Source organism: Phocoena sinus, chromosome 20 (assembly GCF_008692025.1).
Source record: "Phocoena sinus isolate mPhoSin1 chromosome 20, mPhoSin1.pri, whole genome shotgun sequence".
Classification (NCBI taxonomy): domain Eukaryota; kingdom Metazoa; phylum Chordata; class Mammalia; order Artiodactyla; family Phocoenidae; genus Phocoena; species Phocoena sinus.
The window spans coordinates 39,824,485-39,850,333 of NC_045782.1; the positions used below are offsets into that span (position 1 = coordinate 39,824,485).

The following is a 25,849-nucleotide window of genomic DNA, read 5'->3' on the forward strand; positions in this document are numbered from 1 at the left end:
GAATGGTCTGAAGGAGGGCAAGGGTAGAAGCAGGGAGACCAGTTGGGAGGTTTTGCATGAATTGAGGCAAGAGATGATTATCAATTGACATAAGAAAAGTTATAGGCAGTTAACATGATACGATTCCATTTGTACAGAAAACAACGTAACATATGTGGTATATAACATGACACGTTAAATGTTATGTTATATGAAATGATGTACAGCAAGCAGTGTCCTTCACTGAACAACGGGACAGACTTCTACTTCATACAAGTTTGTATTGTTAGATTTTTTTTTATCAATAAGCCTATAATTCATTTACAGCAAAATTAAACTTTTTACAGAAAGAAAATGTAACAATACAGGAAGTTAGGGCAATAGTGTCAGGAAATTACCCATAATCTCACCACACTATAATTTTTATGTTTTCCATTATGATGTTTTTTTTCCCCTGTGTATTTTAACAAGGTTGTATTTATGTTTGTAATCTATATGCAGTCTTTGTATCCTGCTTTTAAACTTTAACATTATATAATAAATATTTTCCCATGTTGCTATACAGTTTTTGTAATTGTCATTCTCGTGACTGCATTACACTGCATCAAATGCGCTACCTTAATGTGTTTCTTAGTTGCTGGAAATTTCCATTGCTTCCAGTTTGGGTGATTACAATAATGCTGCAGTGAAGAGCTTACTGTTTCCTAATGATAGAACCTCACAACTGGGATTACTGAGTTTGGCTATTTCAGGTCTCTTGATTAACGTTAGCAATCGTTTTCCAAAGTGGTTGCACATAATTATATTCTACCTCCGGTAATGTATGAGAGAGCCTATTTCACGATGCCTTGGCCAGTATTAGATATCATATAGTTGAGGAACGAGGGCAAAAAAATGGCACTTCCTTGTTATTTTAGTTGATATATCATTGGTTACTTGTAAATATTGACCCTTTTGTGAAGGTTTTCCTCTTTTGTGAAATTCGTTTGTGTCCTTTGCTCGTTTGTCTATTAGGTTCTTAGTATTTTTCTCAGTATGTTTCATTAATTTGTATGAATGGTCTGTTTAACTAAGGTGTTTTCCAGATGTGCAGACGTTTTATGTCTTTATGAATTCAAATCTGCTTTTTTTCTTGATGACTTATATTGCTTAGAAAGTTGTTCCCACTTCCAGAAGTGACTTTCCTATTAATATATTAAATGTGTACGATCCTCCTATAATTAGCATCACATGTAATATGTGGGACTAGATTGATTTTCTCCTGGTATTGCTAATTAGAGATGGTCTTTACAACCCTTATTCCTCTTGGATCTTTCAGCATGAGACCCCCTCTAGAGGAGATGGGTGGAATCATCCTCAAAGAATTTCACCTAGGCCTCGTGTGGTGGATTCATAGTCCTACATTTCTTCCTGTGTGGCTGCCACTAACACCATCTCAGAAAGGCGGGGAGACGTAAAGGGCTTCTGGAGAGGTAGGGCCTATAGAGATGACAACTGTGCGTTTGGAAGTCTGTCTTTGTCATTTACCAACCCTGACCTTGAGCAAGTTATTCAACCACTCTGTACCTTGTTTTCATATTTGTAAAATGAGATTAATAGGGAATTCCCTGGTGGTCCAGTGGTTAGGACTCCATGCTTCCACTTCAGGAGACATGGGTTTGATCCTTGGTTGGGGAACCAAGATCCCACATGCTGCGTGGCACGGCCAAAAAAAGAGAAAAGATTAAAATAAGAATAATAGTGTACATCACATAGGGTAGTGTGATGATTAAATGAACTAATAATATGAAGCACAAAGAACAATGTCCGGCACGTAGTAAACTCTCCGTGTGCTCTGCTGCTTAGAGAATATATGACAATCAGTATGTGTAGTGCCTGAGGGATTGTGAATAATCAACATATTGTCATCAATTCAACAAATATTTATTGAAGACCTGCTATGTGCCAGTCACTCGTCTAGGTCTGGGAGGATACACTGGTGAACTGCTCTAATAGTTTATATTCTTGAGGAGAGAATTTGACCATAAACATGTAAACAAATGAATAAGGTGATTTCAGATAATGGTAGGTGTTATGAGTTGAATTGCATTCTCCCAGGAGATGTTGAAGTCCTAACCCCCAGTACCTGTGAGTGGGACCTTGTTTGGAAATAGGGTCTTTGCAGATGATCAAGTTAATGAGGTCATTAAGTCATTAATCCAGTATGACTGGTTGTCCTTATAATAAGGGGCAATTTGGACACAAAGGTGGACATGAACAGAGGGAAGACATGTGAAGAGACACAGGGAGAAGATGGTTGTCTCCAAGCCAAGGAACACCTGAGACTCCCAGGAGCACCCATTTGGATGTTGTGGACATGAATTTAAAATAAGACCAGTCATCAGTGATCATGTTTGATTCATAAGCACCCAGGAATGAATAGTTTGTTAAATGTAGCGGTGCCCTCAGCAATTGTTCACTGAATAAATAAACAAATGAGTGCACATTACATAAAACACTTGGATAAGGGAGGAGAAAGGGAAATAAAAAAGGAATGTGTATCTGTCTTCTTACAACCCTACTTGAAGAAGACAAAATACAATTATTTGAGAACAGAGCCATATTTCGACAAGCAGAAACACATTAAGTTTTCAAGCTGAAGTTATCAATTCTGAAAGAAATGCAGGGTAATGGCACACTTAAAATAGGATGTAGTTAATTTGGGAAAGCATTCCTGAAGTTAAGTTCCAGATCAGAGTTGAAAAGTTACTAGGGACAAGTGTAACAGAAAGCAGGGGGAAAAGGGGGAAAACCGTTAGATGTTAATACACAAGATGGGTAGTATGGGCTATGTTGTATGTGGTCTTGAATAAGTGGAGAAGAACTTTGAGTCTGAAAATGGGGCTGATAATAATTATATAGTTTAAGGTAAGCATGAGGCAAGTTCATGCTGAGCATGAACAGGTGCTTGTCTGATAATGGCTGTTTATCTAGTGCCTGCCTTGTACCCAGGCACTGTACTAGCTCTTTTATATATATGTGATTTCCAGTACTCTTAACAGCCCTACAAAATTGCATACTATTTGTTAATAATAATTGAAATTCCATTTTACAGACGAGGGAACTGAGACTCAGCATTCCAGTAATTTTCCCAAAATATCACAGTTAGTAAGGAGCTGAGGTGGGATTTGAAGGCAGGTTTCTCTGATTCCAGAGGCCATAGTCAGTCACACTTCATTCAACTGTGCATTCCCACCACCTCCCTTGCTCTTTTTTTTTTTAAAATAAATTTATTTATTTTTGGCTGCGTTGGGTCTTCGTTGCTGCGCACAGGCTTCCTCCAGTTGCGAAGAGCAGGGGCCACTCCTCTTTGCGGTGCGCTAGGCTTCTAATTGCGGTGGCTTCTCTTGTTGGGGAGCATGGGCTCTAGGCACGCGGGCTCTGTAGTTGTGGCTCATGGGCTCTAGAGCGCAGCCTCAGTAGTTGTTGCGCACAGGCTTTGTTGCTCCGTGGCATGTGGGATCTTCCTGGACCACGGCTTGAACCCATCTCCCCTGCATTGGCAGGCGGATTCCCAACCACTGCGCCACAGGGAAGTCCCTCCCTTGCTCTTAACACAGAGGTGTGCTCAAGATAAAATGTAAATCAGATGACCTGCCTTTGCACTTAATCCAAATTGTTTCCTAACAACCCTCCCCAGCCCACTCCCACCCCCAACTAACTAACTAGTCTTTCAATTTCTTCAACGGAGACTTCCCTGGTGGTCCAGAAGTTAATACTCCACGCTTCCACTGCAGGAGTCACGGGTTTGATCCCTGGTGGCAGTGCAGCCAATAAATAAATAAATAAATATGCTCTTTAAAAAAATTTCTTCAACTGGACAACCACTTTCCTTCCCCAGGGCATTTCCTTGTGCTGCACCCACACCTTTGAAGGCTCTTCCCCTCACTCTTCCCAAGCTAACCCTTTTAGCCTGTCACTTCATCTGAGAGGCCTTTCTTGGCCATTTTAACTAAAATAGACCCCTGGCATTCTCTATGTCAGTCATTTTTCCCCTAACATTTATCAGATTTTGCAATTATGTTGTCAGTTTACTTTCTGGTGTCTTTCCCAAGTATTAAGTCCCAGGAGACCAGAGAACTTGAGTCTTGTTTACCTTTGATTTCCCAGAACTGTGCTGTTCAATACAGGAGCCACTAACCACATATGGTCACTGAGTACTGCAAATGTGGTTCCTCTGAACTGAGATGTGCAAGTAAGTGTAAAATTCATACTGGATTTCAAAGACTTGGTATGAGAAAAGAATGTACAAGATCTCATTAATATTTTTTATATTGATTACATGATGAAATGATAATATTTGGTTAAACTGGGTTAAATATATGATTAAAACTAATTTCACCTGTTTCACTTTTTAATGTGGCTGCTAGAAGATTTTAACTTACATAAGTGACACATTATTTCTAGCCTCTGAGACACTGCTGTCTCAGAGCCTAGTCCATTTTAGAGCGAAATAACCAATGTTAAGAGACCATGAGTGGGTGAATTAAGGGTTAGAGACTCTGCCTTCCAGGAGGAAAATGGATACAGCATTGCCCTAGAAGTTAGGAGATCTGAGTTCTGGTCTTGGATTTTCTGGAAACACTGTGTAGCCTTGGACAAGCACTACCGGCCTCCAGACATCAATTTGCCCATCCATCAGGCAGTTGATCACGGAGGTGAAAGTGTATGAGATTAAGTGGCTACATGGCAGAGAAAGGTTGGGAAGCCTGGTTCAACAGGACTTGTCTTCTGTTAGGCTCCAGCCTAACACTAGAGCTCCGGCCAAGAGGAGGAGGCGGCAGATATCACAGACTAGACGCCCCAAACCCAGCGCGGGGACCGTCGGCTTCCTCAGGTCGAGGCGCGACGGCGTCACTGGGGCGCGACGGCGTCGTCGGTCGGGTCCCCGCTCGAGGCGGTAGCGGCTCCGAAGGTCCCTTCGGAGAAGGCGAGTGCCGGGATAACAGAGAAGCAAGTAATCCCCGAGTCTCTTTGAGCCTCAGATCTCACTAAACCACCCTTGGCCGCACTCCCTTTTATTTCACCCGTAGAGCGCAGAGGAGCCGGGAAATAAGAATGTCCGGAGCCGAACCTCAGCGCGGCTGCGCAGAGCTTGTGCGCATCCTCGCCGAAATCCCGGCGGTTGTCTGTGACGTAACTTCCGGCGTGAGCGGCGAAAGCCGGGAGGGCGAGCGAGAGAGGGAGCAGGCAGCAGGCACAGGCAGCAGGCGGGCGGGCGGGCGGAAAGACGGCACGAAGGGAGGGAGCGAGAGAGCAGTGAGTGAGCCAGCGAGGGCGGCGGCGTCCCGAAAGCAGCCGACATTCCCGCCTCCCTCTGACCCCCTCCCCGGAGCCCACAGCGCCTCCGGTCTCCAGCGGAGCGGACACGGCCCGGCCCGGCCATGGCCTCGTTGCTGAAGGTGGATCAGGAAGTGAAGCTCAAGGTAACGGCACCGGCCCGGGCCTCCTTACCCCTCGCTTCGATCCCCGAGCAGTCTGACCGGCTCCCCACTCCCCACGGCGTCTTTGTCTCCCTGGGGACACCAGCCCTGAGCTTCCGCTCGGCTCAGCCCAGCCCCCCCACTCCCGGGACAGCATCGGGGGAGAGGATAATATGGGATGGCCTTCTGTACCCCGTCTAATAGTGGAGAGCCCGGGGAGACCTCTGCGGACACGTGGTGGACTTAAGTTCTTCAGGCCAGTGACAGCTGGAAGTCCCCCAGCCCAGCAGCGTCCCTGCCTCCGGACGCTGCTGCTGCCCCTGCCCTTGGCATCAGGCCTGCCTCGTATCCTGGGCCAGGTTTGGATGGTGGTTGACACGTTTGTGAGCTCACACCTCCCCCACCTACCTGTCTTTTGTCTGCTCTTTAAGTCAGACAGCTTCAGAACAGGGAGGGAGGGAGGGAAGACAGGCGGGTGTTGCCCTCAAGCCCGGCTTCCCTCTCCTGAGATGGAGAAATGGATCCTCAGAAAAAGAAAGTATTTGCAGTCTGGGGGCCTCTCAGCTTCTCATTACGATTACAAGGTGAGGGGAAGACAGTTGGATTTGGGTTTCCCCATCCTGCCCATACTTCTGTTGCCAGGTACTGACTTACTCATAGTGAATTGTTTTCTTTATTAATTTTAGGTTGATTCTTTCAGGGAACGGATCACAAGTGAGGTGAGTAAAATAGATAGAGAAATGAATGTTGGTTAATAGTCGGGAGTTCCCCAGAGGAGAGATACCTGTAGAGACAGACTTTCCCACAGTTACTAATTCGGTTGTATTTTCCCTCATCTTTAGGCAGAAGACTTGGTGGCAAATTTTTTCCCAAAGAAATTGTTAGAACTTGATAGTTTTTTGAAGGTGAGAAACGCTTTTCTTTTTCTCAGATTCCCCCATTTTTTTGCCCCCGGTCTTTCTGTCAAATGGGACAAATCACGTGTTAATTCTGTTTTGTTTTGTACTGTAAAGCGCTCTCATTTCTTGCCCTTTAAATGAAATACTTCTTTGTTCATCTTGAAAAAAACTAATGTTTTTGGGGTGGGCTTCTCTTTCAGGAACCAATCCTAAACATCCATGACCTAACTCAGATCCACTCAGACATGAATCTCCCAGTCCCTGACCCCATTCTTCTCACCAATAGCCATGATGGACTGGACGGTGTAAGTGTCATATATTTATCTTTGTGTTTGGAAGCAGTAGGTTCTCTGTTCATTATTCCCTGCTCAGTTTGAACATATACAGAGGGGACAGTGGGATTTGGATCTGGGAATGAGGATTCTTACAGATGTTATGACTGAAGTACACCCCCTTTAGATCCTGATTTTCATTTGTAGCATGAAGTGAATATGTTAATGTTACTCTGTTAGAGTGAGTTTAAAAATAGGACAAATAGCTACAGGTTCCCTCAGGTGATCTGGTCTGTCCCCAGGACTCTGGGCAAGACTTTTCTTACCCATTTCAGTGTCTTGAGTGTTGTTATGGAATGAACAGTTCTTCTTGCTGTGTAACTGCAGTCCTAGTCTTTGTGTATCTTTAGTGCCTAGTCTTTATCAGCTATATATCCACATTTTATTATAACACTGATGACACTGTACTGTATTGTTCTTTGTCTGCATTACTGTCTCATTGATAGAACTAGCAATTCTGGAGAGCAGAAACTATCTTAATTATCTTTGTATCCCCAGCACCTAGCATTGTTCCTGGTACATAGCAGGTGCTAAATACATGTTTGTTGATTGAATATTGCATTTCTTTGTGGAACCAGCGGATTTGTATTTATTCCCTTAATTATCCTAACTCTGCATTCAGTGCTTCATTTTTCCTGTTTTTTATAGTATCCCCCCTGCCCAACTGCTTAATTTTTAAATTTTTAAAAATTTACTTATTTGGCCGTGTCGCACAGCTTGTGGGATCTTAGTTCCCCAACCAGGGATGGAACCCAGGCCTCTGGCAGTGAAAGTGCCAAGCCCTAACCACTGGACCACCAGGGAATTACCGCTAATTGCTTAATTTGTTATATTTCTTGAAAGGTTGGTCTTCCCAGCTAGAGTTTAAGTTGCTTTGTGGCAAGAATCTTTTTAATTAATTAATTAATGGCTGCGTTGGGCCTTCGTTGCTGCACGCAGGCTTTCTATAGTTGTGCCGAGCGGGGGCTGCTCTTCTTTGCGGTGCACGGGCTTCTCATTGTGGTGGCTTCTTTTGTTGCAGAGCATGGGGTCTAGGCATGTGGGCTTCAGTAGTTGTGGCACGTGGGCTCTAGAGTGCAGGAGTTGTGGCACACAGGCTTAGTTGCTCACTGGCATGTGGGATCTTTCCGGACCATGGCTGGAACCCGTGTCCCCTGTATTAGCAGGCGGATTCTTAACCATTGCGCCATCAGGGAGGCCCCAAGAATCTTCTCTTAAAGCCTTGTATGTGCTTAGTAAATTGTGTGTAAATTAATAATGGGGTCGAGGAAGGGATTAAACTTGCTCGAAGGGTAGCTTATGATGGGGATGTAGGTGTCAAGCAGGCTAATTCCCATCTTTTTGTATCTTTAGCCCACTTACAAGAAGCGAAGATTGGATGAATGTGAAGAGGCCTTCCAGGGTAGGAGCTCCCTTCACTGTACCCCACCCCAGCCTTTCCTGGCCTGCAGCCCTGAGATGCAGGATGAATCTTGTGTTCTCCTGGTCAGGAAGCAGGATCTGAATTTATTTCCCAGACGTTAGCATTCCCAAGTCCTCCAAGCATTGTCATTATTTAGCACTGTAAACCTAATTTTCCAGTTAATAGGGAGGGTTTGTCTTAGTGTGGACTGCCAAGGGAGAGAGGTTGGAAGTGGCTACACATCACAGATTTTTCACAGAAGTCACAGTTCCATATCATTTTTTCCTCTTCAGTAATAGTTGGTACATTAAGTCTATAGAGCATGTTTTAATTTTTTTATTCTTCAGAGTTTTGGGATACTTTAGACACCCATTTGCTAATCCATGTGTTCTCTTTTTGATGTCGTTGGGGGTGTCAAGATTTATAGATAGAGTTGGACAGATAAAAGGCAGAGGTCATAGCATCTCATGGGTCTGGGAAAGAGAGAAAGGGGTGGAGTGCTATGTCCTGCCTTCCATCCAAATCATTTAACCTTCCTCACGTCCCTGCCAGGAACCAAGGTGTTCGTGATGCCCAATGGGATGCTAAAAAGCAACCAGCAGCTGGTGGACATTATTGAAAAAGTGAAGCCTGAGATCCGGCTGCTGATCGAGAAATGCAACACGGTGAGGCAGGGGCTGACCCCAAATAGCCTGGCTTGAACTATGCAAGATGATGGATATGGGGCTGGAGGCGTGGAGATGATGTGGGAATTGGAAGTCTATTTTGGCTCCTGTGCTCCTGACATCTGGCTCCAGCAGCATGAATTGTATACTTCGTGGCTTCAGTAGAAAAGGCCAAGGTCCTCATATGTATATTTTGGTCTCCTCACTCTCCAGGTCAAAATGTGGGTACAACTCCTGATTCCTAGGATAGAAGATGGGAACAACTTTGGGGTGTCCATTCAGGTAATGTGCTTGCATTAGAAACTGGAGAGGAAAGTTTGGGAGGTAATCTCATTTCCCCTGCTTTTCTGTTTTCCCTTTCTCTTTGGTCTGCCTTGGGGTGACATGGAAGTGACTTTTGACTCAGTTGTTTTTTCAGGAGGAGACAGTTGCAGAACTAAGAACTGTTGAGAGTGAAGCTGCATCTTATCTGGACCAGATATCTAGGTAGGGCTGCTTGGGCTTGGCCCAGGAATTGGGGGCTGATGAGGTGGTAAGCACTGTCCAGGGTCTCCTGCAGCTTCCTCCTCTTCTCTCTCCTTCCAGATATTATATTACAAGAGCCAAATTGGTTTCTAAAATAGCTAAATATCCCCATGTGGTAAGTAAGGGTTTTGTGGGCCGAGGGTGGAAGTGGTAGGACCGGGAGGAGTGGCTGTTCCTGGGAGGAGCCATGTGGGGACAGTCAGGCTTTGGGAACTAGCCTTTTCTCCACCCCACTCTCAGGAGGACTATCGCCGCACCGTGACAGAGATTGATGAGAAAGAATATATCAGCCTTCGGCTCATCATATCAGAGCTAAGGAATCAATATGTAAGTAACCTTGGTCCCTGCCCACAGTTGCTCTGGCTTCTCTTAGTTCTGGTGACCATTTTCTTGCCACTCTCTGGAGGTTGAGATGGAGGGCGGGGGTGGAGGTAAAATGAGTGGAACAAATTCTGCCCATTAGCCAAGTGTTGAGAGCTATGAGGTCATTGAAGGTATCTAGCTGGGCATCTCCCTTCTTTCTACCTCAATGGGAAAGGGCACAACATAGAATAGGGGTGAAGATGTGGGTGTTAGAATCAGGCTTAGGTTTAGAACCAATCCTACCTGTAATGTGTGGCCTTGGGCAAGTTTAACCTCAAACTTCAGTTAACACGTTAAAGGACCCAGTGCAATTCTTGGTATGTTAAGTGCTCAGTAAATGTAATTTATTAGACTCTTGGGTCCTGGATATACCCAGGTGTGCCTGGGGTATAAGAGAGGTAGTAGGGCAGCCATGCTGAATTCAGATTCAGGTGAGTGAGATCCAGGTTATGTGAGTGATTGCTTGGGAGTTTGTGGCGGTGTCTTATTTTCCTAGTGAGGTAGGGGTACAACAGACATGTGAGTCCATGATCCTTCTTCTCCCAGGTCACTCTACATGACATGATCCTGAAAAATATCGAGAAGATCAAACGGCCCCGGAGCAGCAATGCAGAGACACTGTACTGAGGCCAGGGCCAGGGCCAGGGGACTCTGTGAGTCTGGCTCAAGACCGACATTGCCTTGGTTTGTTACATGACTATCGTGATGGGGAAACTGGCTGGAAGTAGTAATCACCCCTCTCTCTGTTTTTAGTTAGAGCCTAATGAAACTCTCATGTAGTTCTGTGACGTGTTTACCTCTTTTTTCAGGCCTCAGGAACTCTTCTATTTCCTTCCCTAGTACCCCACGCCCCCCCGTCCTAATTTCTGGAGACCTCCAGGTGTGTGTACGCAGGATATTGGCACAAGAGTACTTGTGTTGTTTCTCCCTGGCTCCCTCCTGTGTCTTGGGCTTTGTATATTCTTCCTGTTGATGATCAGTTGGTTAGAAGCTGAGGGAACTGGAAGGAGAGTGCTAGGTGTTTTGTAGGAACTGGGGCGGAGCGTGGGGGACCAGCTCCTTTCTTCCTGATGGGAGGTTAGTGTCCCTTGACACTGTGGAACGTTGCATCCTCCCTGCCACAGTTGCCCTGGTGATGACTTCGGGTTTCCCATCTATATACATTGCACCTTGAACCTGATCATGAAAAGAAACACCTTAGACCTTCTGCCAAGTCCCTAGCTGCTTCAGATGTTTTTATAACTAGGATTTTCACATACACATATGTGCGTCATGTACACACACGTACACACATGCAGCACACACATGCCTTCCTACTCTGTTACTTGATGCCCCTCTCCCCCAAGCCCTGCCCACCCCCCCAAACCCTGTCTCTGTCTCACACACTCTCTCTCACACACACACACACACACACACACACCCTGTTCAGAAGGTGTTAGGTGTCTTAGTTCTCATCCACCAGGGCCCATTGTCTCCTGGTATTGTAGCCTCTTGGTGCCCGAGGCTGGTGAGTTGGAGGACAACTGAAAGATGAGAAGCAGGGGTAGTGGGTTCCCCTTCCGCTGTGATTCGGGTCCTTTGGGGCATTTTTGCAAAGGCTGGTCCTCTGAATCCCGGTTTCCTCTTCCCAGGCCAGTTGTAAATTGGGCTGGGGGTGTCTGCAGCTGTGAGGCCAGATGCTGCTGCTTCTACTGGGTTTTCCTTTAGGGAAAAATGTTTTCTTATTTATAGTACTGTGCTTCCAGGGAAAGCGGCCACTCGTGTGTGTGTGTGTGTGTGTGTGTGCGTGCGTGCACACACATGCATGTACACATTGTGTGTATGTGGAAATCTGCTGGGCAAGTCAAAACCAGAGAAGAGTTGCCTGTCATCTCTCAAATCTTCCAGAGATGTCACTTGTTACAGCTTTTGTGTTAACCCTCATCAACCCCCACTTTTATTCTACCACTACTGGAGAGTCTGCTGGTGATTCTCTGTGTCTGTTGCTGACTTTTATTCTACCCCTGTCTCTGTCTTGCAGCCCCCAATCATATTTCCATCTGGATGCATCATTTTTCCTCCCAGTGTGCTCTAGAGAAGGAGTTAGGATGCTGTCTTCCCATGAATAGTACTCAGTAACAAACCAATTGCATTTTAGTTGGGCAATGCCCCTACCCACCCTCAGACCCCTTCCAGCTAAAATGTTCCGTCCTCCCACCGTGTGTTTCTCAGTTTCCCTTTTTGTTTGTTGGATTGTTCCCATGTCCCTCCTCCTCACCTTACCACCCTTGGATCGTAATGTAAAATTCTTTTACCATGTCAAGAAATTATTAAAAATACAGGTACTTTGACCTCTTTCTAAAGCTGCAGACCCTGATGCGATGCTCTGGTGTCCAGGAACATACCCACACTTACGTGTGTGCACATTGGGATACCCACCTCCGCATATACCTCCAGCCACCCTGTTGGGTGTCTTTATACCAACTGAGCTGCCTCTTTTCTCTGGAATAATGGAAAGGCTGAGGCTTCTGCCTACCAAGAGGCAAGGGTGGGTCCTTCATTTGTCTTCAGTCTGAATTAAATGAAAGTTAGCTTTTTCCAAACCTAAGCTGCCTTCTACCCTCACAAGATCCCAGCTCCTTCCTTCTTCCTTCCTTCCTTCCTTCCTTCCCTCCCCAGTGATACCCATGAACTGCCAGTAGAGGCTGCTCTAGTTCCGTGTGTGGGGAATCACCTGGTTCAAGGCACACCCGACCCCGTCATTTTCTTTGCTCCATACTAAATGTTCCTTCTGAATAATGTCTTAAGTTTCTTGCGGAGATGCCAGGGACTCCTGGCTTTTGGTTTTCAAATGAATTGGAGGGCTATCTAGGACCTTAGCTCCCTCTGAAATAAAGTTTCCTTAACTTCCACCTTGCAGAGTAGCATTCTAGTATCCTATGATCTGGTATCTGTTGTCTCTGCAGAGAAAGGTTTAAGGTCTTGAACAAGGGAGGAACATCTGCTCTCTTCTGTTTCAGAGATCCTTACCAGTAGCTGACAATTTCTGAATGCCTACCCCGTGTCAGGCTGTTAGGCACTTTACGTGCCGATCTCATTTACTCTCCGTGAATCTCTGGGGTAGTTTTATCCCTTCTTTATAGGTGAGGACACGGAGACTTATGATAAGTAACTCCCCTCAGGTCACACAGCTTAGGGACCTGCAATTGGTGTACAAATCTGACTGCTGCACCCAGGCCTGCACCACTCCTTTCTCACCGACTAGATGGAAGAGGCCTGAGACTAGACCAGGGGCTTTTGGTCTTAGGCATCTGGCAGAACGCAGTGCTTCCTGCTGAACTGGGCAGTGGATCCTGGAAGCACTGGAGGGGAGTGCCTGCCAGGAGATAGGCAAGTGGGCAGTTAGAGTGGTTGCATGTAGTCCATGGGACTTGATTGGGCGTCTGAGATTTGCATACCTCCTCAGACCCTTTCTGGGTGGAAGGTAGAGTCTAGTGTATATGCAAATGCCCTCTAATCTGGTCTAAATGATGGAGATCCGTAGTGGGTACTGACCGTGCTGCTGGGAGGAGTTCAGGGATGGGGAGAGGCTATGCACGTGGAAGTAGTACCTTGAGCCAAACCACAGAACAGAAAATTGGAGCAGAATTATATAAATCAAGGTCAGAAATTTCCCGTCCAACCCACAGGGTGGAGTTTTCACTATTCCTATCCATCCTACTGAATATAAACCCTGATTTGATGTCAGTAAGCAGAAGGAGCAGCTGGCGGGACTCTCATTTCAGCTCTCGGCATTCACCATGAATCTCAAGGTAGTCCTCGTGTTCCTGGCACTGTCCCTCATTACCGTCTTTGCCCTGGCCTATGTCTTGCTGACCAGCCAACGTAGCTCCAGCCAGCCTCCCCGCTGCCCCTCTGTATCCTACAGTGCCCAGCCCTGGACACACCCTGGCCAGAGCCGGCTGTTTGCAGACCTGAGCCGAGAAGAGCTGACGGCTGTGATGAGCTTTCTGACCCAGAAGCTGGGGCCAGGCCTGGTGGATGCAGCTCAGGCCCAACCCTCAGACAACTGCGTCTTCTCGGTAGAGCTGGAGCTGCCCCCCAAGGCTGCAGCCCTGGCCCACCTGGACAGGGGGAGCCCCCCGCCTGCCCGGGAGGCACTGGCCATCGTCTTCTTTGGCGGACAGCCCCATCCCAATGTGACTGAGCTGCTGGTGGGGCCGCTGCCGCACCCCTCCTACCTGCGGGACGTGACTGTGGAGCGTCACGGGGGCCCCCTGCCCTATCACCGACGCCCCGTGCTGGGAACTGAGTCTGCCCAGATGTGGAAGCATTTGAAAGAGGTGGAGCTCCCCAAGGCACCAGTCTTCCTGGCTTCTGTCTTCAACTACAATGGTTCCACTTTGGCAGCTCTGCACGCCACCCCTCGTGGCTTGCGCTCAGGGGACCGTGCTACCTGGATAGCCCTCTACCATAACATCTCAGGTGTTGGGATTTTCCTTCACCCTGTGGGGCTCGAGCTGCTGCTGGACCACAGGGCCTTGGACCCTGCCCGCTGGGCTGTCCAGCAGGTCTTCTACCTTGGGCACTACTATGCAGACTTGGGTCAGCTGGAATGGGAGTTTAAGGCTGGCCGGCTGGAAGTGGTTAGAGTCCCTCTGCCCCTGCCAGATGGGGCCTCATCGCTGCGATCGCGGGTCTCCCCAGGTCCTCTTCCCCCTCTTCAGTTCTCACCTCAGGGCTCCCGGTACAGTGTGCAAGGGAACCTAGTGGCGTCCTCCCTTTGGACGTTTACCTTTGGCCATGGGGTGTTCAGTGGCATGAGGATTTTTGATGTTCGGTTCAAGGGTGAGCGAGTGGCCTATGAGGTCAGTGTCCAGGAGTGTGTTTCTATCTATGGTGCCGATTCACCCAAGACAATGATGACCCGATACCTGGATAGCAGCTATGGACTTGGCCATCACAGCCGGGGCTTGGTGCGGGGAGTGGACTGCCCCTATCAGTCTACCATGGTGGACATCCACGTATTAGTGGGCAAAGGGGCAGTCCAGCTGCTCCCGGGGGCTGTGTGTGTGTTTGAGGAGGCCCAGGGACTACCCCTCCGCAGGCACCACAGTCACCTTCAGAGTCATTTCTATGGTGGTCTGGCTGGCTCGGCCCTTGTAGTCAGGTCTGTGTCCTCTGTAGGCAACTATGACTACATTTGGGACTTTGTATTGCACCCAAATGGGGCGCTTGAAGGGCGGGTCCATGCCACGGGCTACATCAACACAGCTTTCCTGAGCGGGGGCGAGGAGAGCCTCCTCTTTGGGAACCGCGTTGGGGCGAGAGTGCTGGGGGCGGTGCACACGCATGCCTTCCACTTCAAGCTGGACCTGGATGTGGCAGGTGAGTGCCCAGGGGATGAGGATTGAGCGTTGGGGTGGGCCAGAGGGAAGGGAGACCCGCACATCAAGCCGGGAGAGGCAAGAGGGTGGCGTTCCAGCACCACAATTTATTGTGGCAACAGCAGGGACTGATCTGACTGTATTCGACTGCAGTCAGCCTGAATACTGGGCTTATTGGGTATTTGGAAAAAGGTAGAGAGTGTTCCCCCGCCCAGCCCCTCTGACCCGCTGCAATTGTGAAGCCAAATGTAATGGCTGCGCTGTACCAGCTGGCTGCCTTAGCCTGTCTGTGGGTGGTGAACTTGCCCTGCCTGTCTGAGGCTGGACACGGCTGGAGCTGGGGCTCTGAGTTCTTCCTCATTCTGAGAGTCAGTGGAGGTGGGGAAAGCTGGGGCCTGAACAGAGATAGGGAGTAGTCTGTGTAAAGAGCTTCCTCAGAGTGGAGGTGGTCCTGGGGCCTGAGAAAAGGAGGTGCTAGCTGGGGCCTGCTCCGCAGGATTCAGACAACTGAGATTACGAGACAGGCCCATCCGCCTCCTGGGGAGGACCGTCCCATTCCTGCCAGCACGTGTCATCGCGGTGGGCTCTCTGGTGACGTGGCAGGCATGCGATAGGCTTGCTGCAAGCGTAGGAAGGGATTTCTCAAGTCGGGCTCCAAGCACAAAGGGGACCTAAAGCTCCTGACAGATTTTTGTCCAGAACAAAATAATTAACTTATCAAGTTAGACTGTTAGGCCCAGAAAGAAAATTAGGAATCCGTCAGACCCTCTCCATTTTTCAGTTACGGAAACTAAGGAGGGTCGGGGGAGATGGGTCGGGAAGTGGCTGCCCAAGTGTAGCGCACTGTGACTCTGCATATTTCTCGTGAAACAAACACTTCCATAGTCTCCTGAGTGTAAAGATGGCGTGTGTGTGCGCTGGGCGGGTGGAGGGGGGAGAGCTAGGAAAACAGCACGATTGAAATGCTATTTTAAATCATGCGTTTTAACTAGGTTATTCTTGGACATATTTGGAATATGACTATTTTCTGACTTGAAGTCTTCTTTCCAGCATTTTGGCGTTGAAGAGCCTTGTCTTAGGACATAAAATCAAATCACATGTATTGGACCAGCGTGCAGCGCAGGCTGGTGCTGTGGGCCAGAGCGTCTGTGTCAGGCCCCTGCGCACAGGACAGCTGGCAGGGGCACTGGCTTCAGGAGAGTTCCCTGTGTGCCAGCACATTCGTATGAGTCATGCCAAAAGGAACTAGCAGTCCGAACCTGCAGAAAGAGTATAAGAGTTCCAGGGATCGCCCAGACAATTTAAAGATACGAATCTACTTCCTTGTAAAAAAGACAAAGTGATACCTGCCGTATTGAGAAAAAAATCAAAGTCTCAGAGCCAGGAGGAGTATGCAGGGCACCACGGAAGGGGATTGGGTTTTTCCATCCGGCTTCTCCAAGACAAATATCCCTTTCATAGTTAGAAGAATGTTATTAGCCACCTGTGTGTGCTTTTACATTTATAGAGCTCAGCTACAGAACAGCTTTTCTTATGCCCATTGTAGCGATTCACCAAGTGAGAATCAGAGAAGCAAATAATTGGTCCAAAGTATATTGGGTAGACCAGTGCCAATAGAACTTTCTGCAATGATGGAATGTTACATGTCTGCCTTGTCCAATGTTAGCCGCTAGCCACGTGTAGCTATTGAGCACTTGGAATATAGATAGTGTGACTGAGGAACTGAATTTTTAAATTGAAGGAGCCACTTGTGACCGGTGGTAACTGTGTTGGACAGGGCAAGTTCAAAGAAGGGGGCTAGCTCTCAAGTCCAGACCTGGCTCCCAGCGCAGAGCTGATGAGCTCTGCTGTCCTTTGTCAGGCCAGTGCAGGGGGCATCACGGAGAAAACAAGGGACCTGTCTCACCTGCTGTGGAACTCCTCTCCCTCCCCTCACCCTGGCAGGGCTGAAAAACTGGGTGGTAGCTGAAGACGTGGTGTTTAAACCTGTGGCAGCCCCTTGGAGTCCGGAGCACCAACTGCAGCGCCCACAGCTGACTCGGCAGGTCCTGGGAAGGGAGGACCTGACAGCTTTTTTCTTGGGGAACCCCCTTCCCCGCTACCTTTACTTGGCTAGCAACCAGACTAATTCCTGGGGTCACCAGCGCGGGTACCGAATCCAGATCCACAGCCCTCTTGGCATACACATGCCCCTGGACAGCGACATGGAGAGGGCCCTCAGCTGGGGGAGGTGAGGAGGGCCCTGGGCACTGGGTGGTAGGGAAGGACTGGTCCCCTTCCCATCCCAGTTCTTGAAGACCCCAACTCACTAACCTCGATCACTCACCCCTGGACCTCTTCTCAGATCCAAGTAGATATGGGACGGGAATGGTCTCACACAGAATCTGATCCAAAGGATTTCTGGGCTGGTAAAGACCCTTGACATTTTCTGACACCACCTTCCTACAACATTCCTGGTCAGATACCAGCTTGTGGTGACCCGGAGGAAGGAGGAGGAGTCACAGAGCAGCAGCATCTATTACCAGAATGACATCTGGACACCCACTACAGCCTTTGCTGACTTCATCAACAATGAGACCCTGTTAGGAGAGGTTGGTAGCCCTAGGGGCAGAGGAAAGGAGCTCCCCTAAGCCTGGTGTCTTGGCTGCCTGGCCCCTGGCTGTAGGATGGAGGGAATGGTAGATTTCCAGTTCTTAGATTAGGGGCCAGCCAGGGAGTTCCCTGATGACCAACATGGGTCATCCCTCCTGGGGGTGAGATTAGCCCTGGGATCACCCTACAGCTTCTCACATGGATTACCACGCCTGTTATTTGGGCCTGCGGCTGGGCAGAGGTGGAAGCAGGGCTGAGACTGGAGATTGGGGATTGTGGCTGAGGGGGGGTTCTCTGGGTCTCGCCTCCAAAGTCTCCAGTTCTTCCTCTTCCTGCAGGACCTGGTGGCTTGGGTTACAGCCAGCTTCCTGCACATCCCTCACGCTGAGGATGTCCCCAACACAGTGACTCTGGGGAACAGAGTTGGTTTCTTGCTCCGACCCTATAACTTCTTTGATGAGGACCCCTCCATCTTCTCCCCTGGCAGCGTCTACTTTGAGAAGGGCCAGGATGCTGGACTCTGCAGTGTCAATCATGTGGCCTGCATCCCCCACCTGGCGGCCTGTGTCCCGGACCTGCCGCCTTTCTCTTACCAAGACTTGTAGCCCTGAGTGTGTGGTGGGACATGGGCAGGGCGGAGAGGGGGTGCCAAGACATGTACCTTCCTCTCTGTTTCCACTTCCTGCTCCCCTGACACTCAACCCTTGGGAAACCGCCTCCTACCACGTAAACCCCCATATATCCTTTGGTTAATTCTTATTTCCAGTTCACTTTTTAAAAATGATGAATTTATACAAATGACGTTGATATTAAAATACTCAAGCTAAAACACCACAAATCCTACCACTCAGAAACAGCATTCACATTTGGTGAATGTTATACCGGACATTTCTTTAATGCCTGTGCATTGAAGTGGAAGAATAGATAGAATTTTGTAAAAACTGATGGTGTGTGTAATTTATAATAAAAAGTATCACAAGACTTTTACTTGGATTTCTTCTCTTTGACTTTTGAAGTATCTAGAATCCCCCAGAGAATATTAAGGACTCTGGCCAAGGAAATTAGCCATGGAGGAGAGGGGGCAAGGGGGACAGACCTGGCCAAGAAATGCTGCTTGGGAAGCTGAAGAGCTGGGGGTGGGGTTTCCTTGGAAGGAGGACAATAGTTCCAAGTTGCAGGAAAGGGAACATCTGGCTCTGAGAAATGGGCGCTGGGGAAAGAAGTGGGGCGGAGGGGAAAGAGGGGCTCCTCCTCCCCGGCATTTCTGTGCATGTCAGCGCATGTCTGTGCTCAGGCTGGTCAGCTGCATTCGTTTGAAATCCCCACCACCACTTCGTCCTAACCCAGCGCTCCCCTGTCCCAACCCTGACCCAGAGAGCAGAATGTGAGTTGGAGCCTGGAACACAAAGCCATGTAAGGTCTGTGGAAATCACTGCTGCCCTGCCTCAGGCCCGCCTCCCAACCCCAGCCCGCTCCGCCCCCCTCCCCAGCCTTCCCATGCTTTTCCCATCCTCTGTCTCCATTGCATCGCAATACTGAGAACCTCAGCCAGAGTCTAGGAGGCCCCAGTACAGCGAGCAAAAGGGACCCTCTTCTGCTGGACTGAGAATACAAGTCTCCACTTTGGTTCAATCCTCTGTCTCTATGTTCATGGGACAATGAACCAGAAGACCACCCTGGTGCTCCTCGCTCTGGCTGTCATCACCATCTTTGCCCTGGTGTGTGTCTTGCTAGCTGGCAGGGGAGGAGATGGTGGTGAACACAGTCTGCCTCCCTTTTGCCCCTCTGTATCACCAAGTGCCCAGCCCTGGACACACCCTGGCCAGAGCCGGCTGTTTGCAGACCTGAGCCGAGAAGAGCTGACGGCTGTGATGAGCTTTCTGACCCAGAAGCTGGGACCAGGCCTGGTGGATGCAGCTCAGGCCCAACCCTCAGACAACTGCATCTTCTCGGTAGAGCTGGAGCTGCCCCCCAAGGCTGCAGCCCTGGCCCACCTGGACAGGGGGAGCCCCCCGCCTGCCCGGGAGGCACTGGCCATCGTCTTCTTTGGCGGACAACCCCAGCCCAATGTGACTGAGCTGCTGGTGGGGCCGCTGCCGCACCCCTCCTACCTGCGAGACGTGACTGTGGAGCGTCACGGGGGCCCCCTGCCCTATCACCGACGCCCCGTGCTCATGCGAGAGTACCTGGACATAGACAAGATGATCTTCAACACAGAGCTGCCCCAGGCTGCTGGTCTCCTCCACCACTGCTGCTTCTACAAGCACCAAGGAGGGAACCTGGTGACCATGACCACAGCCCCCCGTGGCTTGCAATCAGAGGACAGGGCCACCTGGTTTGGCCTCTACTACAACATCTCAGGGGCTGGGTTCTTCCTGCACCCCATAGGTTTGGAGCTTCTGGTAGACCACAAGGCTCTGGACCCTGCTCGCTGGACCATCCAGAAGGTGTTCTTTCAAGGCCGCTACTATGAGAGTCTGGCCCACCTGGAGGAGCAGTTTGAGGCCGGCCTGGTGAATGTGGTGGTGATCCCAGACAACGGCACAGGTGGGTCCTGGTCCCTGAAGTCCAAGGCGCCTCCGGGTCCGGCTCCCCCTCTGCAGTTCCATTCCCAGGGCCCCCGCTTCAGTGTCCAGGGGAGTCGAGTGGCCTCCTCACTGTGGACTTTCTCCTTTGGCCTCGGAGCTTTCAGTGGTCCAAGGATCTTTGACATCCGATTCCAGGGAGAACGGCTGGCTTACGAGATCAGCCTCCAAGAGGCCTTGGCTGTCTATGGTGGAAATTCCCCAGCGGCAATGCTGACCCACTATATGGATGGCAGCTTTGGCATGGGCAAGTACTCCACACCCCTGACTCGTGGGGTGGACTGCCCCTATCTGGCCACCTACGTGGACTGGCACTTCCTTTTGGAGTCCCAAGCCCCCAAGACACTACCTGATGCCTTTTGTGTGTTTGAGCAGAACCAGGGCCTGCCCCTGAGGCGACACCACTCAGATTTTCACTCCCACTATTTTGGGGGCCTTGTGGAGACAGTGCTGGTCTTCAGATCTGTGTCGACCTTGCTCAACTACGACTATGTGTGGGATATGGTCTTCCACCCCAATGGGGCCATCGAAGTCAAATTCCATGCCACAGGCTACATCAGCTCAGCGTTCCTCTTTGGAGCTGCCCGAAGATACGGAAACCAGGTTGGGAAGCACACACTGGGCACCGTCCACACCCACAGTGCCCACTACAAGGTGGATCTGGACGTGGGAGGTAAGACATCCTGGCGGAGGCCAGGATCCCAGATAGGGGGCTGAAGGGTTGTCTTTGTTTGCTTTGTGTTTGTTGGAGGTTTTCCAGGAAAGGAAGATCTGAGCATGAGTATATGTTTTGGAGTTTCATGCTTCCTCTTTTGCTGGATGGGAGAGAGTTGGCTGCCGAATTTTACTGAGATCTTAGCTCATTGGCTGGGTACAGAGCTGCCACCCACCCTCTACATGACCTCATCAGAAAATCTTGGGAAACAGCTAAGCTCAGAGAAGAGGCAGGATCCAGGCTAAGGGTCCCCTTTGCCCTCTTCCCTCCCTGGCACTTATATGGGCCCCACTTCAGTGAGGCAGCCATTTGCTTTTCAGCTTATCTGTGTCTGGCCTGCAGTTGTAGGTATTGGGGAGGATCTGTTTGCATTTTGCAGAGTCCCTGGCACCTGCAGGCCAATCATGGAACGCCCCCGGGGGATACATTTCCCTGGGAGGTGGACCTTTCTCCTCCCTGAATTTCCATCTCTGGGCACAATACACTTAAGTGTGAGGGGTAGAGTGGATACTGTGGAATATTCCAGATAGTTCCTGGAGTTGGTGGTCACAGAGAGCCAAGGGTTACACGATGCCTCGGAGTCTTGGTCATTTCACTGTCGTTCCCCACACTGAGTTCACCAGATTTTTTTCTGCCTCTGAAATATCTCCAACCCCTCGCTTGGCCCCGCTACCGGCCCCCTGTGGGCACCAGCCCTCTCTCTGCTGCTTCGACTCTTCTTCCTCTCAGATCCATGGTTCACCCTGCACTCAGAGGGGCCTACCAGCCCATGCCAGCCTGCTCCCTTACACACTTCCCACTTTCCCCATCACCTATAGGATCCTGTCCACAGAAGGACCTACGAGGCCCTTCCCTTCAGAGGACAGCTACTGCCTGCCTTTCACATTCTTCCCCGTGTAGCTTAAGACACACACCCGCCCTGTCCCTGGACATGTGCACCACATGTGACAGTCACGCTTCTTTGCTTTTGCTCCTGTTTTGTCCCTGTCTAGAATGCCCTGCCATGTCACCTCTGCTGGTGACATCCCCTAAGGCCAGGCTGAAAAGTGGCCCAGGAAGCCCTCTATTCTTGCCTGTACCCGTGTTCCTCTAACCTTCAATCTGGAATGGGCTCCTCTCACACTACAGTCCCTTCAGGGCTTGGCCTCTCTGGGGCTTCTGTGAGAGCAGGAGGGTAAGGATGTTGTTTCATTCATCAGTGTGTCCCCAGTGCTGAGCACAGGCCTCTCCGCTAATGAGTGTGAAAGGATGAAGGAATGAAATCCTTGAAGAAATATGTCACAGGTCAACAGGTGTGGCTGAAAGATTGGGGAGAGAAGCAGGGGGCACACTCAGTCTGGCTTTCTCTTTGGCCCCCACTCTGAAACCAGGTGGGGACAGAGTCCGGGGGCGGCGGGGGGCAGCTGCGTGACCAGCCCTCTCTCCCCCCCTTCCCCCCCCACCCTTCCCCCCACCTACACTCCACCCCTGCAGGACTGGAGAACTGGGTCTGGGCTGAGGACATGGCTTTTGTCCCTACGGCGGTACCCTGGAGCCCCAAGCACCAGATACAGAGGCTGCAGGTGACCCGGAAGCTGCTGGAGACGGAGGAGCAGGCCGCCTTCCCCCTGGGAGGTCCCTCCCCTCGCTACCTGTACCTGGCCAGCAATCACAGCAACAAGTGGGGGCACCTGAGGGGCTACCGCATCCAGACAGTCAGCTTTGCTGGGGAGCCCCTGCCCCAGAACAGCTCCATGGAGAGAGCCTTGAGCTGGGCAAGGTGGGTGATGGGGTGCGGTATGCGTGTGGGGTGGGGGAGGGGATGAGAGTGAGAAGGGAGTGTTGGGAGGGGCAACTGGGAACTCAGTTCAGACTGTACACGAGATAAGTGAGGTAAGAGCTCAAAAAGGATTTCCTGGTTATCCAAAGGCCCACAGTGGATACATGGTCCCCTTGGAAGGCTAAAGCCCAGGTGGGAAAAGTATTTTCTGTTTGGGAGGGGGCATATTGTGAAATGGCAAGGGATAAACAGGAGGCCATGGAATGATGTTGGGCCACCCACCAGGGTGGCGTCAGAGTGACTGTGTGGACGAGATGGGAATGCTGAGGTCCATGGGCTCGGCTCCCTTCCATGACGATCAGGCATGGAGGCCTGACCAGAGCATCTCTAGGTACCAGCTGGCTGTGACCCAGCGGAAGGAGGCGGAGCCCCGCAGCAGCAGCATCTTCAATCAGAATGACCCCTGGGCCCCCACCGTGGACTTTGCTGACTTCATCAACAATGAGACCATAGCTGGAGAGGTCAGCCGGCTGTGGGAGGCTGAGGGAGGGGTTCGGGGACACAGAGATGAGCCCCACCTCCTCTTGGGGAGGTCCCTGAAAACCATCTCCTCAAGGACGGAGCTGACTCCTGCCTTCTGTGCTTTTGTGGCTCTGATCATTACCTGCTGAGGGAATCTTCCCAAGCTGGAAGTTCATTTGCACACAGTGGCTGAGGCTCCAGCCTATCCTCAAGACTCTACAGCTCTCTAAGTCTCAGCGTCGTGGACTGAGTCCTTTAAGGGCCCCAGGACTCAGGAGGGCTGGAAGTGACCAGGGAAGACCACATCTCTTATATCGAAAGCTTCTCTGTTGCTGGCTTGACCATTAAAGGTTTAATTTCCAAGTTAATTTCTGCCTCCCAAACCCTGATATTCCCTCTTCATCCTCCTTCTCTCAGAGTTTGGGAGCTCTCGTTGAGTCAGGGGAAAGGAGCTGAAGTTGCCCGTGGGTGTCATCATTCCTCTGGGGGTGTGTAGGCTGATGGTGATGTCATGGGGAATGTCAGATGATGGAGGGTGCAGGCTGGGATGGGAGGCAGGTGTTGCTCCGAATATGAAATCGACCATTTATGCGTTGATTTCTGGACTAGTAGGAAAAATGTTTGAAGACTTAAAATCCTCTTGAGCAAAGGTGGGCTGCCAAAGTGAATCCTGGGGGAGGCGGACGTGCGCTTAGCAAAGCCAGACCTCATGATCCTCTTTCTTCACCCCCTTAGGACTTGGTGGCCTGGGTGACAACCGGTTTCCTGCACATCCCCCATGCAGAGGACATTCCCAACACAGTGACTGTGGGGAACAGCGTGGGCTTCTTCCTCCGACCTTACAACTTCTTTGACCAGGACCCCTCCTTCGATTCTGCTGACTCCGTCTACTTCCGGGAGGACCAGGATGCTGGGGCCTGTGAGGTCAACCGTCTGGCTTGCCTCCCCCAGGCTGCGGCCTGTGCCCCCCACCTCCCTGCCTTCTCCCACGCGGGCTTCTCCCACAACTAGGTGGATGGGGAATGTGGTTGGGACCCCAGTGCCAGGGAGTGTGGGGAGGGGAGGGGATGGGCACTGGGCAGGGCGGCCTATGTCTTCTCCCTCATCACATCCTGGGGGTCTTCTTTCTCCCATCGTCCTCCCTTCCCTCCCCCTTCCTTCTGGAAGCATCCCGAGTCTGTGATGCCTGACACAGGGGGCTCTCAACTCTGTTGACCCCAGACCTGCGAAGTTCCTCTTGCAGAGAGGAAAGGAATGGGCAGCCAGGAGCTTGGAGTCGTGGTTAAACTTTCCAGAAGACTCCTGTTTGGGGTGGTTTTTGTTTTGTTTCCTTTTATTTTTGCTTTCTGGGTTTCCCAAATCTTCTTAGCCATCCCAGGTTTCTCTTGAGACTCCTGAGTCCTCACTTGGGAGGTGAGGATGGGGGGCTCTGCCATGGGGGTAAGCACCAGAAGCCGTGGGGCAGGGTTCCTGCCAGGCCCGCGAATCTAGGAATCAAGCTGGAAGGGGCGCTTTGGCCCACGTTTCCTCCTCTCTCTCTCCCCTCTTGCCTAGCCTCCCCCAGTTCCCACCTGTTCTTATATCCCGGGATTTCCCTCCCAGCCCTGAGGGGATGTTACCCAGCCCTCATTTCTCACCTCTGGTCTCCTCTCCTGGTTCTAAGCCTGTGGAAGTCTCCAAATGCAAGGGACATCTAGTTTGAGAGGACAGTCCCCGTCTGTGTCGCTGTGTCTGGGAGCTGCCCCTACCCCCAGTCCTGGGGCAGGATGTGTTTCCCCACAGTTCTTTCTGCCCATTTGTATAGGCCTGCCTTGCATTCTCTAGCAGAGGATGGTCATGGAGACAGCAGCAGCTCAAGTTAGCACTTTAGATGGCTTTGCGGGTGCAGTGGTAATGAGGAGTGGTCATTTTGTGCCAAGTCTGTGCGTGACCAGTGCCCTCTGTCCTCTGCGGTAGCCAGTATGGGAGGCTGGGTGGACACCAAGGATGAGAAGCAGGAAGACCAGGGATTCCAGTCATAGGGCCAGGGGTCCAATCACGTGTGAGCATGCAAATGAGCCAAGGCCTCTGGGGGTGGAGCCTCCCTGGCAGGTTGTCCCTGTGGAGGGGTGGGTGGGAGCAGTCTGGACTGGGGGTCCCTCTACAAAGAGCCAGAGATGGGAAACAGCAGAACTGTCGTCCCACAAAGACTGATTAAATAAATTCTGATGCAGCCTTACCAAGCAATACTACACAGCTGTAAAACTAATTATATCTCTTTATAGGGAATAATCTTCCAATGAACAAGGAGAGGCAAAGAAGTGTGTATAGGGCACTTCCATTTGTGTTTTACAGGGAAGGATCATATAAATACATATTTTCATATCTTATAGATGCATATTCGGAAGACACGGGTAACACTGGTTGCCTCTGTGGAGGGGAACCAGGAAGCTGGGACAGAGGAGGGAGGAGACTTAGTACTATATACCCTTTTTTTTTTTTTTTTTTTGCGGTACGCGGGCCTCTCACTGCCGTGGCCTCTCCCGTTGCGGAGCACAGGCTCCGGACGCGCAGGCTCAGCGGCCGTGGCTTATGGGCCCAGCCGCTCCACGGCATATGGGATCTTCCCGGACCGGGGCACGAACCCGTGTCCCCTGCATCGGCAGGCGGACTCTCAACCACTGCGCCACCAGGGGAGCCCCTA

General features: G+C 50.4%; 3 protein-coding genes across 7 annotated transcripts; all 3 read left to right on the plus strand.

The window, feature by feature from the left end:
• Nucleotides 1-4,887: 4,887 nt before the first annotated feature.
• PSME3 (proteasome activator subunit 3) lies at nucleotides 4,888-11,975 on the plus strand. 3 transcript variants are annotated; one of them, XM_032615485.1, is made up of 12 exons: nucleotides 5,071-5,444; nucleotides 5,646-5,800; nucleotides 6,128-6,160; nucleotides 6,284-6,346; nucleotides 6,541-6,645; nucleotides 8,026-8,074; nucleotides 8,627-8,739; nucleotides 8,953-9,021; nucleotides 9,158-9,225; nucleotides 9,325-9,379; nucleotides 9,505-9,591; nucleotides 10,174-11,963. In XM_032615485.1, exons 5-12 carry the CDS (start codon nucleotides 6,586-6,588, stop codon nucleotides 10,252-10,254), a joined length of 582 nt encoding a protein of 193 aa, XP_032471376.1. In that variant the 5' UTR covers nucleotides 5,071-5,444; nucleotides 5,646-5,800; nucleotides 6,128-6,160; nucleotides 6,284-6,346; nucleotides 6,541-6,585; the 3' UTR covers nucleotides 10,255-11,963. The 3 variants fall into 3 exon arrangements, with proteins under 3 accessions (XP_032471374.1, XP_032471375.1, XP_032471376.1); XM_032615483.1 differs by having other exon boundaries at nucleotides 4,888-6,025; nucleotides 10,174-11,957; XM_032615484.1 differs by lacking the exon at nucleotides 5,646-5,800 and having other exon boundaries at nucleotides 5,069-5,444; nucleotides 10,174-11,975.
• A 142-nt stretch (nucleotides 11,976-12,117) lies between these two features.
• On the plus strand, nucleotides 12,118-18,576 carry AOC2 (amine oxidase copper containing 2). Of its 3 annotated transcripts, XM_032615441.1 has the most exons (5): nucleotides 12,118-13,418; nucleotides 13,535-14,994; nucleotides 16,938-17,223; nucleotides 17,455-17,584; nucleotides 17,924-18,559. In XM_032615441.1, the coding sequence occupies exons 2-5, from the start codon at nucleotides 13,608-13,610 to the stop codon at nucleotides 18,188-18,190; spliced, it is 2,070 nt and encodes a 689-aa protein (XP_032471332.1). In that variant the 5' UTR covers nucleotides 12,118-13,418; nucleotides 13,535-13,607; the 3' UTR covers nucleotides 18,191-18,559. The 3 variants fall into 3 exon arrangements, with proteins under 3 accessions (XP_032471332.1, XP_032471331.1, XP_032471333.1); XM_032615440.1 differs by having other exon boundaries at nucleotides 12,118-14,994; nucleotides 17,924-18,576; XM_032615442.1 differs by lacking the exon at nucleotides 17,924-18,559 and having other exon boundaries at nucleotides 12,118-14,994; nucleotides 17,338-17,584.
• Nucleotides 18,577-19,106: 530 nt separating this feature from the next.
• On the plus strand, nucleotides 19,107-24,467 carry AOC3 (amine oxidase copper containing 3). The gene is made up of 4 exons (XM_032615439.1): nucleotides 19,107-20,843; nucleotides 22,359-22,644; nucleotides 23,036-23,165; nucleotides 23,902-24,467. The coding sequence occupies exons 1-4, from the start codon at nucleotides 19,244-19,246 to the stop codon at nucleotides 24,175-24,177; spliced, it is 2,292 nt and encodes a 763-aa protein (XP_032471330.1). The 5' UTR covers nucleotides 19,107-19,243; the 3' UTR covers nucleotides 24,178-24,467.
• Nucleotides 24,468-25,849: the final 1,382 nt, after the last annotated feature.